We start from the raw sequence: 20,792 nt of genomic DNA on the forward strand, positions 1-20,792 counted from the left end.
AGGACCAGAGAGAGAGAGGGAGACACAGAATCCAAAGCAGGCTTCAGGCTCTGAGCTGTCAGCATAGAGCCCGGCCCCGGGCTTGAACTGACAGACTGTGAGATCATGACCTGAGCTGAAGTTAGACGCTTAACTGACAGCCACCCAGGCGCCCATTGATTTGTCTTTTTAAGTGGAGGTTAGCTCACTATTAGTTGTTATACCTTGAAACTTCTCTTGTGTGGAGCTCAAATACTGATGGGCCTGAATCGGAGGTCAAAGAACCCGTTTTGTGTCTTGGCATCTTTTACCAAGATAGAAAATTATGCTCAGCGCTTGGTATCCAGTCAGCCGGGACTTCTTGGCATTTGGGAGAGATGTGTCCCTATGCTTTGAAGAATTTTCACATTTACTAATACAGAGTGTTTGGAGAGTCCTGAATGTCGCCTGACATACATTCTTATCAAGATTCTTGCTTTCTGTATTTTTTTGAGCATATCCTCACACTATAGTTACCTGTCTTTTAAAACTTTTGCTCACTTTTATTTTTTCTCATGTGATGAACTGTTTTTATTTACATTGGCTGAAATATACAGATTGATTTTTTAAAAAAATTATTAAGTTAGGTTTACTGAGATATAATTTGTACACGGTAAAATTCATCATTTGCAGTATACAGTTCTGTGGGTTTTGACAAAGGCATATAATCTGGTAACCACTACCATACTCAAGACGTACACAGTTTTATCTCCCTGAAAAGTTCCTTCGTGCCTCTTTGTCGTCAGCCTCTCCTACTACCTCCAGCCCTTCCAAACACCATATCTGTTTTCTTTGCCTGTAGTTTGCCTTGCTTCTTCCCAAATGTTATAAAAATGGAATGACAAACTGTAGCCTTTAAAGTCCTCCTTCTTCTGGTTAGTGTAGTGCATTTGAGATAAATCCATGTTGTTTCGTGTATTAGTAGTTCGTTTGCTTTTATTTGCTAAGTAGTATTCCCTTGTATGGATGTACCACAGTCTGTCGATTTCACCAGTTGAAGGACTTTGGGTTGTTTACAAGTTTGGAAATAAGGAAGAAAGTCACTGTAAACATTTGCCTAGAGGTTTTGGGGAAGCCTGTATTTTCCTTTCTTTTGGGTAAATATATATGTAGGAGTAGGATTGTGGTTTGTATGCTAAATGCATTATTTAACTTCATGAGAAACTGCCAAACCGTTTTCTAAAGTGGCTATACCATGTTGCATTCCCTCCAGCAGTGTTTGAGAGGTTCAGTTTGCTTGCATCCATCCTCCTCAGCACTTTTTACTGGCAGTTTTTTGTCTGTTTAGTGTCCGTTCCGACACGCATGTGATGGTGGCTCGTTCTGATTTTAATTCGTATTTCCCTAATGACTAATGATGTTGAACATCTTTCATGTGCTTGTTTGCCATTTGTAGATCGTCTCTGGTGAAACGTTTGTTAAAATCTTTTGATTATTTGTTATATTGGTTTGTTGTTACTGAGTTTTGAGAGTTCTTTATATATTGTGGATCTAAGTCCTTTATCAGATATGTATTTTGCACATATTTTTCCCCAGTCTCTGGATTGTCATTTTGTTTTCTGGCTAATGTTTTTAGAAGGGTAGGCATGTTGAATTTTGATGAAGTCACTAACTGTTTTTAAAAATCCATTTCCATGTGAAGGATATGATAGACTTAATAATCTCAAATTGTGAGCCACTACCAAATTTGAATTCCACTTTTAACTTGGCAAAAAATTTTGTGTTCTGGCTTGTAAGGCATCACTTTTTTGGACTCTTCATTTCGTTTTCACTCATGGTACCAATGCTAGGGCTGCCCTCCTTATTTTTTAACCAAGGAAACAAAGTTTTATGTAAGTACTCCACATCAACTATTGCCATGTGATGATGGTCAACAAAGCTGCACTGGAAGGACAGTGCCAGGTTGTCAGCCAGGCTCACTCACTGGCCAAGTGGCTCTCACATGTCAGCATTGTAGGGTGTGATGCAAGTTTGTGTCTGAGCAAAATTACAAATCGCCGCATTTCCACTAAGATGTAAGCTCCTTGAGATCAGGGACTCTTTCCGGTTTTGTTTCTTAGTGCTCACCGGTTTACTGAAGAGTACGATACAGGATATGAATCAACAGCCAGATGGAAGAGATGCATAGGGTGGGGTGTGGGGGAAGGTGCCGAGCTTCCGTGCGCTTTCCAGGCACGCCGCTCTTCCCACATCTCCACATGTTCACTGATCCGGAAGCTCCAGGCACCCTTTCTGTTTTGTTGCTAGTCCTAGAATAGGGCTTATTGCTCAGAAAACAATAGATGAAGTGTACCTGGGTGGCTCAGTAGGTTGAGCGTCCTGCTCTTGGTTTCACCTCAGGTCATGATCTTGCTGTTTGTGGGATCAAACCCTGCGTCTGGCTCCATGCTGATGGTGCGGAGCCTGCTTGAGGTTCTCTCTCTCCCTCTCTCTCTGCCCCTCCCCTGCTTGAGTGTACGCCTGTGTGTGCTCTCTCTCTCCAAATAAATCAATAAAACTTAAAAGGAAAATAATAATTGATTGCTTTTCAGTGGACTTCATGAAAAGCGATACAAGAGGTCCCAAAGCAACCAAGGCTGTGACTCTCAGGGTGCACCTGAGGACCGAGGCCAACTCTGTGAATGGCAAAGCCTGAGTGCCAGGGGACAGCCCAGAGCCCTGTCTGGGGGACCTCATGTGCCACAAATCTGTTTCTAGGAGTGTGGAGAGAGATTTCCAGGGCCCTGGCCCTGACTGGACTTCTTAGGGAGGCTTCAGTTTCTGAGAGAGGAACTTAGGTGAGGACATGCCAGCATTCTGAGAAGGGCATGCTGTGAAGAAAACTCAGTCTCTGTAACTAGGTGACTTGAAACTGCTTGTGGAGTTTTGCTGTTCCATCTTCGTCTGACTACCACAGGAGCTGTATAACCCCCCACCCGACCGACCCCTGCTGCCCACCCGCCCTCAAAATGGTGTCAGGATCAGGCCAAAGTTGAAGTCACTGGCAGAGCTGAAGCCAGGCTGCCTGTGGTGGAGCCCAGCTCATCTCCACCCCATCGTCCCGCGTTTGTCCTGATACTATTTTGGCTTATGGCGTGTGGTTTCAACATTTGGGCCAGCTTTTAATCACGACACAGTCCCATCTTGTAAGGGCTGAGTGAATCCTCCAAGAGAGGAAACTGCTGAAGGGAAGATTTTCCTTAAATGTTGAGACCTTCTCTTCTTTGAGACTCTTCTATTAAAGGTAATTCAAGGTGAAAAAGGTAGTAACTCCCGATTTGGGGCAAGAGAAGAATCTGGGCAATGGGTGTGTGTGTGTGTGTGTGTGTGTGTGTGTGTGTGTGTGTGTGTTGAGGGTGTGTGTGTGTGTGTGTGTTGAGGGTGTGTGTGTGTGGGAGTTTGTGTGTGTGTGTGTTGAGGGGAGGGGGAAGGGTGTGTGTACATGTGTGTTGAAGGGAGAGGGGAGGGTGTGTATGTGTGTGTTGAGGGTGGGGGGGTTTGTGTGTGTGTGTGTTGAGGGGAGGGGAGAAGGGTGTGTGTGTGTGTGTGTGTGTGTGTGTGTGTGTGTGTGTGTGTGTGTTGGCGGGGGAGGGCGGGGGTGGCAGTGAGCTGCGGCCAGGGAGGCAGCACTTCACGCCAAGTGGTCCCAGCTGCCCCTGGTTTCCAGGCTAATCCCAGCCCTGCTGCAGCCCATCATTCAGGGCAAGCTGCTATCATTAGTGGTTAAACATTTCTGAAACTATTCTCTCTCAACTCTGACCGCATGCCCTTTCGGGGAAGGGAGGGAGGAGTCAGGGGGAGTTAGTGGGGCCCACCCTGCTGTCATGCCCAGCTGCTCTGCAGAGGGACAAGGAGCCCTCGACTGGACGTGCTCATGGGCTTTTTGGAGCCTGTGTGTGTGACAGGACTGAGGTCGCATTTTCTATGCTGCCCACACAGCCTGCTGCCTCTTGAGTGATACAGCCCTCTGCTGTGGGCTGTGAGTACCAAATCAGAGAGGATTTTTTGTCCTTTTAAGGGGATTCTTGGCTGAAATAAACTTTCTATTAACCAGTTTTATCTCTCTTGAGCTCTCTGTCTTAAACACATATACACACATTTGCCAGTGGCTGAAGACCCGTCTTTCCCTTTGGAACTAATCTGTACTCCTCCTGCTTTCGATGAGGGCTTGTGGTAAAATGTTCAGTACTAGCATTTCTTCCCGTGATGTGGGAGTTTGAAATATTTTTCTTGACTGAGGTGTGGTTGACAGCTTTTGATTTATGAAATTAGCTCAGGGAAAAATAAGATGGAAAAAGAGAGTCCAAATTAAATCCTTATTTCCATAGCTCATTTGTGCCCTCTCTATCCATTTTTAACTGTCGTGCAGTCTTTAGGTATGAACTCCAAGGTTTGCTAGGTTTCTTCTTTCCTTCCTTCCTCCCTTCTATCCTTCCTTCCTTCCTTCCTTCCTTGCTTCTAGTTTTGGTCCAAGAAAAGACTTTTTTCCTTACTCAAAGGTGTACAAACTCAATGAAGAAAACTAGAAAAGCATAAAAGGAAAAGCTAAGGGAATTCGTGTTCACAACAAAGATAATCACTATTAACACATATTTTTTAATCACTATTGATATTTTGGCTTATTGGAAAAAGTCTGTTTCTTGTGCTAGAGTAGGTGGTTGGTGGGGGCACCTGTTCCCCCCACCCCCCCTCTCCGAGAACCTACAGGTTTGTTGTGCTGCAGGCTTGTTCCAACACGCTGATTGAGGGGGTCTCACCAGCAGAGGTGTTGTGGTAGGTATGGAGCCTTCCAGCCCAGCAGGGGACCTTTCCGTTAGAGCTCTTTAGCTTTCTGTTGGCCCAGTGACCCGTGAAAGAATAGCCTGGGAGGGATTCAGTTCAAGTCCAGGCTTCCCACCCCCAGCCTCCAACCAAAGAGCATGGGCTCTTGACCTTAGACTGCTTGGATTTGAGTCTTGCTCCATTGCTTACTTTCTCTGTCTTTTTTCTTATCTGTAAAATAGGCATAATAATAGTAAGCTCCTTCCAGGGTTGTCCTGTTAAATGAGATAAAATACGTGAAATGCACAGTGCATCATGGATATCTGTTACATGATGTTCAGGCTCAGCACGTATTATATACTTGTAGAGTAATTATTCCTTTCATTGTTGATAGTAACCTCACTGCCCCATGTCACATGGGGTAGATTGGTCTTTCTTCAATGGATAATATTTAAATGCTCTCACTGCTGAAAACTAGTAGATAATGACTAAGTAGTAGAATAGTCTCCTTTGACAAAACAGCTGGACTGAAGGGCAGGGAGGCTTAGATATTTTCACTAGTGAACAAAGTCAGGCTACAGCAGGATCGTGAGAATACATACTGCCTACTATCTGTTGTTCTGAAGTTGTCAGATAGATTCTCTGCTCCTGGATCCCACCGTTTTCCTTGTGATACAGATCCCTTTATGCATTGTTCCTCATTTGTTGGGATGGACCACGGAGTCATCTTTTCTACATAAAACATGTCAACCTGTGCATTGGCTGAGGCTGTCTGGTGCCTCTTGACTTCCTTTCCCAAGGGCAGGATGTTTCTAGCTATAGAGAAAATGGATTTGGATAAGTTTTGGGCTCTTTTTGCCTAATGGGAGAAATATGTCATCTGTAGCCTGTCCAGTGATTCTTGTTTATTTCTTACATTTGAGCCCAATAAAAATAATGTGATGGTCACAGGATATTTTGCCAGTTATTTCAGATGTGGGGGCAATTCACTCTGGATTTGTTTACTTCAAGTGGAAAAGTTTACCCAAAGTTGCCTTCTGGGTTATTACCAAGAAGGAACCTTACCTGGGTCTCTCTGTTTGGAGCCAGCTTCTGTTGAGTCAAAGACCAGAGGGGCTATTAAAGGTCTTATTTCCAATAAATAGTGAGAGAGGGAATGCGGTGACTTAGATGGGACATACTGCTGTCTTTTTCACAGTGACTTATGTCTGTCTGCTTTATACTTTGAATTTCCAGGACGCACAGACATTCAGGTGGTTCAGCCAGAACAACCACAGCAACCGGCGAGCAAAGCCCCGGTACTAGCAACCGGCACCGCCAGCCCGTCAAGAACCCAACCCACAATGGCTTGGCCAATGGCACAGGTGAGTGACAACACAAAATACCAGCCTGAATGAAAGCAGTGGCTTCTAACTTGTGCTCACATGGAGCCAGGACTCTGCTGTGTCAGGATGTAGGGTGGGCGAGAGAAGACTCCAATACTGAAATGAACTTGAACCCATCACCTTTTCCATTGGCCCATCTTCTTTTGTCTCTGGCCAAGGTTATTCTCCATATGACTCCATACACTCTTCTAAAATATTACTTTGCACAAAAATAAAGAGTATTGATTTTTAAAATTCATTTCTTATCAGTATTGGGGGCAAGGGGTATCTTATTTCTAGATGATACATTTTTTATTTCCTTAATTTAAGGAAATGCTCAGACTAGGGAGAAAGAAGACTAAGTATTGTTGCTCCGAGCTGGGTTTGAGAAGATGGCGGCACCGTTGGATCGGTTGGGATGCTGACTAGGGGCAGAGCCAGGTGCCATGGGATTGGGGTGGGGAGGGCACATTCTGTGGCTGTGAGAGTATTTGTCCCATTTGAGAATAGGTGCCCCTTCTGTGTCCACAGAAAACTTTCCTGCCCTTGATTCTGCTTCTCTGTAAGTGGGAAGGGAAGGACCTATTTCAAAACAAATCATTTTTTGTCATGCTTTCCTTCTGTCTCATCAGGACGGTGTCGAATTAGAAAGGAAAAAGAAGTCCATTTTTCTAAATGTCTTGAAAATCGTCAAAGCTTTAGTATGGCCGATCGTTTGCTCATTTGTTTTAATTTGAAGCAGTTGGGAATGGACTTGGGTGTTTGCTTCAATAAACTGTAGAAATGTCGGTGTTTAAATCAGCATGTGACATCGAATTTTGTAGATGCTTGTGATAGCAGAGGTGTGGCCCAGAGACCAGAGATCTGGAGCAGCAAGCCTGTTCACGTAGCATTCCCGTGGTATTGTTACTCCTCTTTGCGAGACCAGCATACTGAGTAGCACAAATCGGTTAGCGTTACTTTCTAGTGACTTTCCTATAGATGCGAGCTGCAGAGCCCGTCTGATAGTTTATGGTGTTTAGTTATACCATTATGTGCACCAGGCTGCAGGATGCAGTGGCCTGTGCTTGTTTCAGTGTATCTGTGGTGGCCTGGCTTACTCCTTGGAGTTTGGGACCTGCTTGAAGAAATCGAGTTAGCTGGCTCACCCTGAGCCTTAAGGATAAGGATGAGCTGGAGGTGGGGAGTACAGGCGACGACCATCTCATCCTCCCGGTGTCCCTGTGCCAGCCACCATATCCAAGCGCTGGAACATCCAGTCATCGCAGCCACGGCGGGCGGTGGGGCGGGGGCCTGGCCTCCAGTCTGTGTGAAGAGGGTGGCCAGGTGGTGGCTGTGGACTGTGTTAGAGAACACCTGATGCGGCTCTGTGAACACCAGTAAACACGCTTCCCTTAGAGAAAGAAGTCGCTTGTGGAGGAGGGCCAGCCCTTACAAATGGGGAAGGGGAACTGGTTTTTTCAGAACCACTTGTTTCCTGGAGGCTGTGGCCAGGCTACCAACCCCTTCGTTTCTCAGGGGTCTATATTCCTTGACACTGGTTTCCTTCAGTCATCTCTGCTTTTCTTACAAAAAACTATTGGTAAATTGACTTTATATGGTGATGGTCTTTGAGTCACTTTCCTTGGATACCAGAAGAGATCTGTGTTTCCCCTATGTTTATTTTTAGGTACCTTTGTGTGTTATCCTTATCTCCAGGAACATTATGTTTCAGCAGACGAGGCAGGTGCCAGCCGTGTCCTCAGAAAGCCAAAGCTGCCTTGGGCATGTTTTATGGTGGTGTATCTGAATGCCTAGACTGTTCCCAGAACCCGTCTGTGAGGGACGGTTGTTGCGTTTTGGGGATTTGTGCCTGTTAAAATACTAAGGCCTTGGCCTCCGTCTCGTCTCTCTCCTTTCTGCTGTGATGACGCTTCACCTTTGCCTCACAGCCAGTCTGGACTTTGTAGGCTCTTTCACGTCTACCCAAGGGGTACAGAAAGATGTTACCTTCCCTTCGGGGAGCAGACGGAAGCCCACTCTTTGGCAGCACAAGACAAGAAGGGAGTTTGCGGCCGTGAATGAGGACATCTTCATCCTTCAGTACTCTGCTCTTAGAGCTGTGAGGACCAGTTCCAAAATGGTGGTGGCAGCGAGCTGTGCCTCCAGGAAATATTTCCACAGACACACAAGATTGATTTAGCAAGCCTTTCTGGCTGTGCTCTGCAGTTATGCATGAAAAAGACATTTGGGGCAAAAACAGAACCGAGTTCCAGGTGTTTTTTTTCATGTTGTCACAACTGTAAAGTATCCATTTTTATAAAATGAAAGTGAATGGCAGCCCGTCTGTATAAACCTAATATTACCAAGGTTTGGAAGTGGTGCATTTGAGAAGTAGACGAGTGGTATATAGCACTTCATTGAGGCTTGTGTGCCATGAATGACTTTGTGACTTTTATTGAAAACTTTACCAAGAAAATTACATCTCTTACTCGTCTCTTAAATGTGATTTCCATGCACATGAAGTCTGGAGTCACGCTGGCCGCGCTCAGTGGTGGGCCTTAGTTTTCTCATCAATAAAATTAGGACAAGAGTCTATATCTCAGAAAGTTGTTATAAGGAATAAATTATATAAAGCATATAGAGTGCCTAAGACCTCAAAGTTAGCTTTTGTCTTGATGAATAATTTCATACAATTGTAGTTATGTAGCATGGGTATGTGGGATTTTTTTAGTCTCTTTTATACACGCTTCTATGTATCTGTTGTCTTGTTTATTTTTTTTTTAGTGGCCTCATACTACTTCATAGTTAATATTCATTTACCCATTCTTTAATTCTTATGTATTTCTCTGTTGTAAAACAAAATCCTAATGCAAATGTCTTTGCACACAGCTTTGTTTCTTCCTGAATAAAGTTCTTGAGTCAGAGGATACCAATGTTTAGAAATGAGATCAGATGTATGTTACCAGATTGCCTTCCAAAGGGATTGAAGCAATCATATATTCCAAGGCAGTATGAATTTTCCATTAGATGGTATATGAGGTTTATTTTTTTCCTGAAACCTTATAAATACTGGTTTATCATTTTGCCAGTAGCTCTTAAGTGTCGCTTCATTGTGGAACCTAATTGCATGTTTTCAGTTCTTCCTTGCTCCACCGTTTCTTTCCTCTTGTGTGATTTTTTTCATAGAATTTGATTTTTTTTCTTGATATTTGGAAGTTTATTTTAGAGATTTATATGTTAGAGATTGCTTTTTTTTTTAAATTGTGGCAGAATATACATAGGCATTAAACATTTGAAGTATGTAATTTAGTGGCATTAATTACATTCTCACTGTTGTGCCACTGTCACCACCTCTCTGCACTTCTAGAACTTTTTCATCTTCCCAAACTGAAACTCTGTACCATCTATCTATCTATCCATCCATCCATCCATCCATCCATCTGTAGCTTATTTATTTATTTATTTTGAGAGAGAGAGAGAGAGAGAGAGAGAGAACACGAGAGTGTGGGGGAGGGGCAGAGAGAAAAGGAGAGAGAGAATCCCAAGCTGTGTGGGCTTGATCCTCATGAACCATGTGATCATGACCTGAGACGAAATCAAGGATTGGCTCCTTACTAGGCCAAACCACCCAAGAGCCCCTGAAACTTTGTACCCTTTAAACAGTATTTTTTTCCTTTCCATCTGCCCTCCAACACCAGTCCTTGGTAACCTCTCTTCTACTCTCTTTAACAGTTTATTTGTTCTAGGTACCTCATAGAAGTGGAACAATTTTTCCTTTTGTCTCTGGCTTATTTCACTTGTCATGTTTTCCAGATTCATCCATGTTGTAGCCATGTATCAGAATCTCATTCCTTTTTAAGGCTGAATAACATTCCACTGTATGTGAATGTTACATTTTATGTATCCATTCAGCTGTTGATGGACATACAATTGTGCCTACCCTTTGGCTAGTTTGAATAATATTGAATAATGCTGTTGTGAATAGGGGTGTACATGTATCTGTTTGAATCCCGGCTTTCAATTCTTTTGGCCATAAACCTAGGAGTAGAGTTGATGGGTTTTATGTATGATAATTCTGTGTATCTTTTTGAGCATTCCTCAAACTATTTTCATGGCAGATGCACCATTTTACATTTCCTCTAGCAATGAATGAGTGTTCCAGTTTTTCCATATCCTTGCCAACACTTGTTTCCTGATTTTTTTTTTAATAGCCATCTCAATATATATGAAGTACTTAGGTATACGTTTTATCTGTTACATTTATGATTGTACGTTTACCCCCATGTGTGGTTTTACATTTTTCTCTCATTTTCTGTGGCTTTTATAGAAAAGGAGATAGAAAATTTAAAAATAATTATGCCTGAACATTTTTTTTTTTTTGAGAGAGAGAGAGAGCACGAGCGTGCGCGCGAGCACACAAGTGAACAAGGGGCAGAGAAAGAGAGAACACACAGCGGGGCTCACCCAAAGTGGGGCTCATGTTCTACCTGAAGCAGGGCTTATGTTCACCTGAAGGGGGACTCCAGCTCATGAACCGTGAGATCACGGTGAGATCATGACCTGAGCCGAAGTCAGAGCTTAACCGACCGAGCCACCCAGGTGCGCCATGTTTTTCTAATGTCTCAAAGGGCTAGTCCTGCCTTATAACTGTTTCTCCATGATATTCTTTGGTAGTTTATACATTTTCAAAACAAATTTCAGACTTTGAGTTTTTAGAAGCGTGGTGGGATGTAAATGGAAATTGGGTGAATTAGCCAGGAAAGGACTAAATTTTCCCATCAGGTAACATGGTATGGCTTTGTCTATTTACAAGTTTCTCTTCTTGTTTTTCACCTAATTTTTCTTCTTTTTTTCTATCTAATTTAGTTTTTCTTTCTATAAGCCTCACCCACCCTGTGTCATGCTAATTATGAAAGGTTTTTCTAGTTTGGGTGCTCTTTTTTTATTTTATTTTTTTAATGTTTATTTAATGTTTGAGAGAAAGACACAGAGTGCAAGTAGGGGAGAGGCAAAGAGAGAAGGAGACACAGAGTCTGAAGCAGGCTCCAGGCTCTGAGCTGTCAGCACAGAGCCCAATGCGAGGCTTGAACTCACTAACCATGAGATCATGACTTGAACCAAAGTCAGACACTCAACTGACTGCACCACCCAGGCTCCCCTTGGTTGCTCTTAGGAAGAACTGAGTAGTCCATTGCCTTGGAAATACATTGCTTGTGTTTCATGGACAAGAGATAGTGACTGCTTTACTGTGCATTGTATATTACGAGCTGATCTTCAGTTTAAAAAGTTTCCATTGTTGGCAGTTGCCTTCGCCATGCCTGGATGTGGGGGCTTTGTATACCAAGAACCCCACACTACTCTGCACACACCTGAAGATCTTGGAACACACAGTGAGCTGGCAGCATGTCCGGGATTAAGAACAAGAATTTACAAATCCTGATCTTTTTTTGGCTAACTGTGACAAGTATGTCTCAGCCCTGAATGAATATCTGATTCATAAAGTTAGAGTGTTTAACCAACATCACAGAGGGAACCTTGTGAAATAACTCCTTGTTGTGGAAACCAGAGGCCATTCAACTGCCATTTTACGTACTTGCCCCATTTACCCTGTCGTCTTGGTACAGGAAAGCCGTCAAAGCAATCTTCACTTCTCCTCCTGTCCCTCCGTTGTTTTTACTTAATGGTATTCTGGATTTGAATACTGGTTTTGCTGTTTGCTACCTGTGTGGCGCTGTCTGGGTGGAACCTCTGTGAGCTTCGGTTTTGTCTTAAATACGATGGGAATAGCATCTTCCTCACAGAGCTATTGGGCAGATAAATGGGCTAATGAAAAAAAATTTGCTAAAGACACTGCAGGATCCTGGATTGGTTCTTATAACATAAAAAGGACCTTAGTGGAGAAGCTGGTGAATCCAAATAAAGTCTTAAGTTTAATAGTAATACATTGGTGTTCATTTTTTAGCTTTCACAAATGTGCTATGCTTATATAAGATAATATGCCCTTGACTCAGTTTCCCCTAATATTGCTATCTTTGTACTATCTTTCCAACTTTTGTTTTTTGAAAACTTAGATATTCTATTTTTTTTTAATTTATTTTTTAATTTACATCCAAGTTGGTTAGCACATAGTGCAACAATAATTTCAGGAGTAGAGTCCAGTGATTGATCCCTTGTGTATAACACCCAGTGCTTATCCCAACAAGTGTCTTCCTTAATGCCCCTTACCCATTTAGCCCCTCCCCCTCCCACAACCCCTCCAGCAACCCTCAGTTTGTTCTCCGTATTTAAGAGTCTCCCTGTTTTTATATTATTTTTGCTTCCCTTCTCTTTGCAACTTTTCTAGAAGTCTAAAATTATTCCAAAATAAAAATGAAAAGGAAAGAAACTGCTTTGCAATTGATAGTGTTACATAAATATCAGGTGGTTTTATTTCAGATTTCTTTCCCTAGATTATTAGATTTAGTCCAGCAAGTATTTAGTGAACAAATATTTGTCAAATGCCATTTTGGTAAGCACCATGGATGGTGTAAAGAATTATAAAATAAGGTTTCTGCCTTATAATCTCTTTTAAAAAAAGAAGCTCAAGACACTGTTTCCTAAGTACCAGCACAGCAGATGTCACAGGGGCTGTGTGTTTGAGTAGCTGGGACCACAGGTGTTGTGGGATCCACAAAGGGGATCAGTCTCGTCTAAGTAGTGGAGAGAGGGGCTGAAATGAGCAAGGGGGTGTAGGCAAGGTCATAGGAGACAGAGAGTGGAAGTAGTGAAAAATGAAGGAAACAAATTTTCCCTTGTTCTCAAGAAGGATGTAGTCTTTGAGGGGAGGTAAGTTGTGTATATCACATCATTAGGATTAACAGAGAACATTGACAATATAGTTTGAATAGAGCTAAACTATAAAATACAGCAATTCTGTAAGGCATGACTAAATTTTAACCTCTTGTCTTTCTCAGTCCAGTTTTTTTCCTCTAATTGAAGCCACTTCATGGCTTCATTAGGGGACTCTCACTGGTTTATCATTGTGACTGTAGGCCAGTGACTTCATTGTTAATTGTCTGAACTTCAGTGTCTTCTGGATATAAGCTGTGATGGGTGGATTTATTTCTGAGGTTCTTTCAAGCTCTCACGTTCTAAGAATGTGTGTATATGTGTACACACACATACACTTTTTGAGAACAGAAGAGTATAAGCATGGACACAAAGTTGTCAGCTCGAGGATACCTGGCTGTCATACTCTATTTCCAAATCAAAGCATAGCACAAAGCTTCAAAACAGATGAGCTACTGTGGTGGATCCCAGGCTCTCGGGTGGGTCTGTGGACAGATACAATCCTGGTGGGAACCCCCCCTTTTTTTTTGAAATGGATTTCTTTCTTTTTTTTTTTAATTTATTTATTTATTTTGAGAGAGAGAGAGAACCCAAGAAAAAAGGAAAGAGAGAATCCCAAGCAGGCTTTAGCTCAGAGTCGGATGGTGATCCCATGAGCCGTGAGATCATGCCCCGAGTGGAAATCAAGAGTCAGCGCTTAACTGCTTAACTCATTGAGCCACCCAGGCACCCTGGTGGGAACCCTTCTAACTAGATTGGAGGGTCTTTTCCATTGGCATGGAAAATGGGCCTCTGCTTTTGTTCTTTTCCTGGTCAACAGTTTCATAATAATTATTTTTAACAGGTAGTACATGTACATTCTGAAAATTTTAAAAGTATAAGTAGCTCAAACAGTGTAAAGGGTCCTTCCTGTTCCAGTCCTGTAGCCTCCAGTTTCCTCCCCGGAGGCAGTCACTGTTGTGTTCCTTATGATTCTTTCAAAGCTATTCTTTGACTGTATAAGCATATGCACACATATTCTTTGAAAACACACACACACACACACATACACGGTAGCACAATATATATGCTGTTCTGCACCTTCGCTTTAATAATTATCTTAGAAATGTTTGCATAGAATCTGAAGCAAACTTGAAGAGCTTTGCCTCTTTCCTTCTCTGCTAAACCCAGCCAGAGATGGGGACAATTTTAGTCTCATAAAAAAACAGTAATCACCGTGGATTTGACTATTTTAAATATGTTTAAATCCAAGAGCTCATCATGAATGATCTTTACACAGAACAGAATTTCACTGTTCATTTTTGGAGACCAGTGAGTAAAAGGAAAGACTCAAGCATTTCTCCTGCCTTTTCTTTACAAACTGAACCTCAAGGTAGCCAAAGAGTTGATGAGGGACAGTTTCTCTTACAGGCAATGATAGAATTAGAATATAACTGTTTTGCAGTCCACAGCCAATTTACGTTTAGGTAATAATCCCCAGCGGCTGCTGGCATTGCCAAAGGGTGATAACCAGATGTTCTGTGCCTCCTGATGGAGGTATGCAAAGTCCATCTGTGTCACAAACATTGAGTTCATAAAAGTAAAAATAATATTATAATGAATCTAACCCCGGTCTTTAAATATTATTGGCTCATGGCTGTTTTAATTTCATCTACAGGCCTCCCCCACCTCTGTTCTCCACACCCATCCCCACTCCCCACCCCCCCACCTCCCTATGAATGCATTTAGGGGCGCCTGGGTGGCGCAGTCGGTTAAGCGTCCGACTTCAGCCAGGTCACGATCTCGCGGTCCGTGAGTTCGAGCCCCGCGTCGGGCTCTGGGCTGATGGCTCGGAGCCTGGAGCCTGTTTCCGATGATTCTGTGTCTCCCTCTCTCTCTGCCCCTCGCCCGTTCATGCTCTGTCTCTCTCTGTCCCAAAAATAAATAAAAAACGTTGAAAAAAAAAATTTAAATTTCTCATTATCGATGGAGTGCCTGAGTGGCTCAGTTGGTTAAGCGCCTGACTTTGGCTCAGCTCATGATCTCACCATTCCTGAGTTTGAGCCCCGCGTTGGGCTCTGTGCTGGCAACTCAGGGCCTGGAGCCTGCTTCCGATTCTGTGTCTCTCTTTCTCTCTGCCTGCCCCCCCCCCCCCCCCCCCCCGCCCCCCGCCCCGCATCTTTCTCTCTCTCAAAATTAAATAATAAAAAAATTAAATTTTTTAATATTGCCAGCTGTTCTCCAGAGATGTTCTAATAATTTCTACTCCTACCAGTGATAGGTGAAAATGCCAGTTCTTCCTACACCCTTATGAGCGTGCGATTAACTATTTTTGTTCTTACCAATCTGATAGGTTAAACAATGGTATTTCATCATAGTCTTCAATTACATTTCTCATCTCATAATTGAAATTGAGCATCTTTTAATACATTTAGAGGTAATTTGTATTTCCTCTACTCTGAAGTGTCTGTGCATGTTTTTGGTCTTTTTCTAATTGATTTGTAGAGGTTCTTTTCATATCAAAGAAATTAGCCATTAGTCTGTAATATGGGTTGCTAATAATTTTCCCCAACTGGTTTTTCTTTGATTTTGATTTTGCTTGTGATTTTTTTTTTTTTTGCCACTTAAATTAAAAAAAACTTTAATGTAGTTGAATTCATCCATCTTTTATGTCTTCTCGATTTTGTGTGATACTTCAAAAAGTCTTTTACACTTTGAGATAAAAGTAACCTCCTCTGTTTACTTCCTCTTGAGTTTCATTTCTTATGTCAAAATTTTGGATTCATGTGGAATTCATTTTCATGTAACGAGTAAGGTAGGGATAAAACTCATTTTTTCCCCCAGTATATTACCCAGTCATCACAGCAATATTTATTGAATAATCTCTTTACTGCAGTCATTTAAAATGCCACCTTTGTCATGTACTAAATTCTTACGTGTATTTAATTCTGTTTCTGGAGTTCCTTATTAATTTCATCACCGTCTGCTTATTTGTGTGTCAGTACCACATTGTTTTAATTGTTGTGGCCTGATGGTGTGTTAATACTTTAAAGAATTACCCGTCCCTCCACAACACTCTTCTTTAGAATTTTGGTGGCTGTTCTTCTGCATTTAGTTTTTCTTAAAACTTTTAAAATTAAAAAAAAAAATTTTTTTAATGTTAATTTTGAGAGAGAGAGAGAAACCGAGTGTGAGCTGGGAGGGACACAGAGAGGGGGAGACACAGAATCCGAAGTAGGCTCCAGGCTCTGAGCTGTCAGCACAGAGCCTGATGTGGGGCTCAAACCCGCAAACTGCGAGATCATGACCTGAGCCGAAGCTTAACCAGCTGAGCCACTCAGGAGCCCCTAGTTTTTCTTATAACTTTCAGAGTGAATTTATTTAGTTCTCAAAAATGTGATTTTTTTTTTTGTATTGGAATTGAGTAAAATTTATAGATTTGCATGAAGAGAATTGTCATCTGCTGTGTTTTACTAATTTGGCTGAGATAGAATAGGAAATAGAAGTATGAAGTCTCGCATTTGTGTTGGGGAAACACCAGTTGCATGAGATGGAGCCATTTATTAAACAACTAATTTAGCTGATGTGTGCCAGACAGTATTTCATACACTGGGGAGAAAGCAAATGGATTGATCACAGGTAGTCCCTAGGCTCTTTTCCATTTCTTAAGATCAAGCGGCATCACAGCCTGTGAAGAAATTTTGGTTTCAGCTGGTTACCAGTCTCAGGTTAGCCAAGAGGATTATATGGTTGTTTCAGAGTTGTTACAATCTTGGCTTGCTTTAGAGGATGTGCCAAGAGGGAGAAGCAGAGCATGGTAAATGAGTAGTTCAGGCTCTGGAGGCAGGCAGTCGGGGTGTGAATTAGGTGCCCGTCAACCTCAGCAGGTTATTTAACCTCTTTGAGCCTCAGTTGCCACAGCTGTAAACTGGGGATATTAATTGTACCGAATGTGTACGGTTGTATGTGAGGCTGACATGAGAGAATCCAAAATGCTTTGCACTTTGCCTGGCATACACTGGGGTTCTGTACAAGTTAACTAATACCACTTCTATTGGAAAGCTGAGTGCGCTGGTCTGATGGGATCTGATTTATTTTGTTCCGTTCCTGCTGTCATTATTGAGGAGAGGCAGTAGAAGAAGATACCTAGAAGAAAGCAGCCTGGTGATAAGAAGGGAAGGGCCTAGAAGCATTAAAGCAAGAGCAGGCCTTCTAACTGGAGAAGGTGGATGAAAAAGGGGGTGGCCGGGTACTTAGCCTGCATTGCGTGGGGCTGGGGCTAAGATCAGTTAATGGAATCCACTTACTTAACATGAGGAAAACCTGCCGGCGGGTACATCTGTTCAACAATGGAATGGGTCTGTAGCAAGCTCCTGTCAGACGAAGTGTGTAAGAAGAATCTAGACAGTATGTTTGTTGCATTTGAAACCGCAAAAAGAATTTCTGAATTAGGCAGATGAGCTGAAATCACACCTAAGAGGTTTTCCTACAAAATTCTAGTATAAATGTGCATATGTGCAATCACATATAGAAAATTCTCTGCCTATGGCTTATCTACTTTCGCAGAATTCTTCGGAAACTTTGATCCCTTTTGGAGTGGGAGGACATTGCAGTGTCTTAGAGTCCTTGTGAACATGAGTGGTCATCAAAGAAATAAAGAAATGGAGAAATAAGGAGACTCGGAACAGGCTTATTTGACTTCTGTCTCTTTGTCTATTGTTACCTTGAAGACAAGTCCTTTATCTTTAGAGCCCATCTATTTCATCTGCAGTATTCATCTTTGTTCCGTACTTTGAGCATGAGTCTTTGAAAGAACAAACACATTGTTGGAAATTTTGGCCTCTGCGAGTAGAGAGAGCTTTTTGAAGGAAGTTACCATTTGTACCCAGCAGACAAATGACAAGTTTAAAGAGAGGAATATGACCCTATAAACGTGGCACTGGCTTGCTTCATTTAGCACCAACACACCTCCCTGTTACCCTCCTTCCTGCTACTCTTTTATTGCAATATGTGATCATAATATGTTAGAAACATTCAATGAAAGTATAAAAAAGAGGTAACACTTAATATATTTATTTCAGATCCCTCTCCCGATTTTTTTTGGTGGGGGTGGGGAGGAAGTGGGGACAGGCCATTACTGACTTGCTCTCATTTCCAAAGTTATGTTTTGTAGAACTTTTTGCTGTCACCAGATACATGCATGGTAAAATTATAAGGTACCGTGTTACCACTTTAAGTGAAAAATCTAGTAAACGTGAACACAAGTCTGAGTTGATCTCTTGAATAGGATTTCTGTACTTCCAGTGAATGATGAACCCGCTGCAGCCACTGATCCTGAAGAGTCCTCTGTTGTTGGTGTGGCACCCTCGCCTGCTGCGGTGTCGAGTGTGACCCCGAACCCCACTGCAGTGTCTCTCCCTGTTCCAGCCACACCGGCGGAAGGCGAAGAGCCCAGCACTTCAGGCACACAGCAGCTCCCGGCGTCTGCTCAGGCCCTTGATGCTCTGCCTGCTGGGTGAGTAGCCTTCCAGCAGTGCTACCCCCACTCAAATCTGAGGCTCCTTCGCTAGGACAGAAACAACGTGGTTATTTATTACCTCGTGGCTCGTGGTCTCTGGGGACGCTGCCATGCATAGGAGCGAGGGAGGTGTAGAAGACCTGCTCGTTCTCCATAAATCTTAAAAAGAATCTAAATCATCAGGGGCAGAATCAATGCTACCTTATACCACGACTTGGAAAAAAGAGTGTGGCTTTTATGGAACAAGGAGCTCATTTTGCCTTCCTTAGTCTTTGGAGGGTGTTTGCCTAGATCCTGCTTAGAAAACAGCTTTTCTCTCTTTATCTTAACAGTCTATAGAGGGCTTTAGTCTCTGAATATTACTGTATATTACTCCTGTAGCCGGGGCTGATGGTAATTAACATGGACTACTAGTTTTCTTGCCATCCTATGGTTTAGACAGTAAAGACCTTGGATGATAAGGAGATGGCCCCACTAAGACCAAGGGAAGTTCCAGTTTGACTAGGTAGCAAATAGAGATTAAAGCATGGACCTGGGAATCAAATCAATCTGGCTTCAAATCCCCACTGGACCCTATGTGACCTTGCTCAAATGGCTTACCGTCTGTGTAAGGGGGGATTAACAATCATGCATAGCTCTCCAGGAAGTTAAGGGCATGTGTGAAGTGCTCACCCAATGGAGGATGTTCCAATCGGTGAATATTTTTGAATTGGCTGTGAAGGAGCCATAAAGGAAGGGAATGGTTCTGAACTGAGAAATGAAGTCTTATCTCAGCAACTACCAGTCATAGTCAGGGCCCGTCCTATTGTGGTCCCAGGATCCATCCTAGTTTATCAGTTTGGTACTGACAAACCAGTGTCCGTATCACCACAGTCACTGTGGTCTGGCTGGTGGTGGTGGTGGTGGTGGTGGTTGTGGCATGTAGGTGGGTCCTCTGTACCCTTGTAGTTAATTCATAAGGGAAAGGGGAAGGACGCATGGTCTCTAGCTTGATGTATATGCCATGTGTTCTTAAGCCTCTTTAGAAAACCCACTTGTTAGAAACAAAAATCGTAAATCTGAAGGCAGATGTGATTTTTACCACATACATATCACATCCTTAGCATTTGGCATACTACCTAACATATTTCTTAATAAAGTATGATGAATAAATGAAGAGTATTGCAAATAGTTTCTAATAACTCAAACCTGGAGAGAATTGGGGTATTGAGAGGTGCCTCTGAAAAGTTTTTGTGAAGTTTTTGATTTTGCGAGAAGATTAATAACCAATTGCTTGTGTCCAGCTCTTCCCTACAGAGATTTATTTTCTCTTTTATATGTGGTAAAGGATACTAGAAAGGCCTTTGTTTGGTTTGTAATTTCAAATCTGTATGCTGTAATTTGGGGGGAACAGAGCAGAATCATTTTGGCAGAAAGGAGAGAAAATGGCTGCTCGTGTCCCCTGTGAGCTGTTTGTTTTCTTTTAGCTGAGCAAATGCCTGGAAGGCCGGCTTCACTCCTGTGTCAGTCACAGGCAATTAGGGCTAATGGCTCAACATGTCTTTATGTAGGGTGTGTGTGAGGGTTACTGTTCTCTGGGATTGGGCTCTTCCTGTTTCCAGGCAGCTGGAAAACTCCAGGCTCTGAAAACACTCTTTATTCTGAGTTTGGCAGATGGAGCAGCCCAGGGAAGCCGATTCCCCACCCCCACCTTTGCCAGAGGCTGAACACTCCTCTGAGGTGGAGTTTGAACACTCTCTTTTCCTTAGAGCATTTAGAATGTGATGAGATCCGCGTGTGGGTCCCCTGTGTGGGACATGTATGACAGTCCGGAGAAGGGTATTGAGACCCAGTTTTCCATCCTAAGGCAGCAACCCCTAAGACAGCAGGGAGCTCAGTACTTTGCAGGCTGTCTCAGGCCCAGGAGATTGGAGATTGCCACCAGGACTGCTGGGTGTGTGGCATGAGGATGGCGTGTTTCCGGTTCACTGCTCTGTGATGGCAGGTCGGACAGGACATGCCGCCTGCAGTGACCCTTCCAAGTCACAGACCTACCGTCACCACACCATCTTCTTTACAAGTTCAGGAGATCCAGACAAGAGCGGTTATTCCTTTACTCCTGGTATCTTGGCTTTAGGAGTCAGGAGACCAATTTTAACTATCTTATTTTATTTTATTTTATTTTATTTTATTTTATTTTATTTTATTTTATTTATTTTTATTTTTAAACGTTTGTTTATTTTTGAGACAGAGAGAGACAGAGCATGAACGGGGGAGGGTCAGAGAGAGAGGGAGACACAGAATCTGAAACAGGCTCCAGGCTCTGAGCGGTCAGCGCAGAGCCCGACGCGGGGCTCGAACTCACGGACCGTGAGATCATGACC

At 42.7% G+C, this 20,792-nt stretch overlaps 1 protein-coding gene across 2 annotated transcripts in view; it reads left to right on the forward strand.

Annotated features, from left to right (window-relative positions):
• WWP2 (WW domain containing E3 ubiquitin protein ligase 2) overlaps positions 1-20,792 on the forward strand; it is a 125,596-nt gene that overhangs the window by 60,174 nt on the left and 44,630 nt on the right. For both annotated transcript variants that reach the window (XM_049622427.1, XM_049622426.1), the window contains exons 6-7: positions 5,995-6,122; positions 18,216-18,426. In XM_049622427.1, coding sequence (XP_049478384.1) covers positions 5,995-6,122; positions 18,216-18,426 — 339 coding nt within the window. The remainder of the gene's footprint in view (positions 1-5,994; positions 6,123-18,215; positions 18,427-20,792) is intronic.

The sequence above is a fragment of the Panthera uncia genome (genome assembly GCF_023721935.1).
Source record: "Panthera uncia isolate 11264 chromosome E2 unlocalized genomic scaffold, Puncia_PCG_1.0 HiC_scaffold_20, whole genome shotgun sequence".
In the NCBI taxonomy this organism is placed as follows: domain Eukaryota; kingdom Metazoa; phylum Chordata; class Mammalia; order Carnivora; family Felidae; genus Panthera; species Panthera uncia.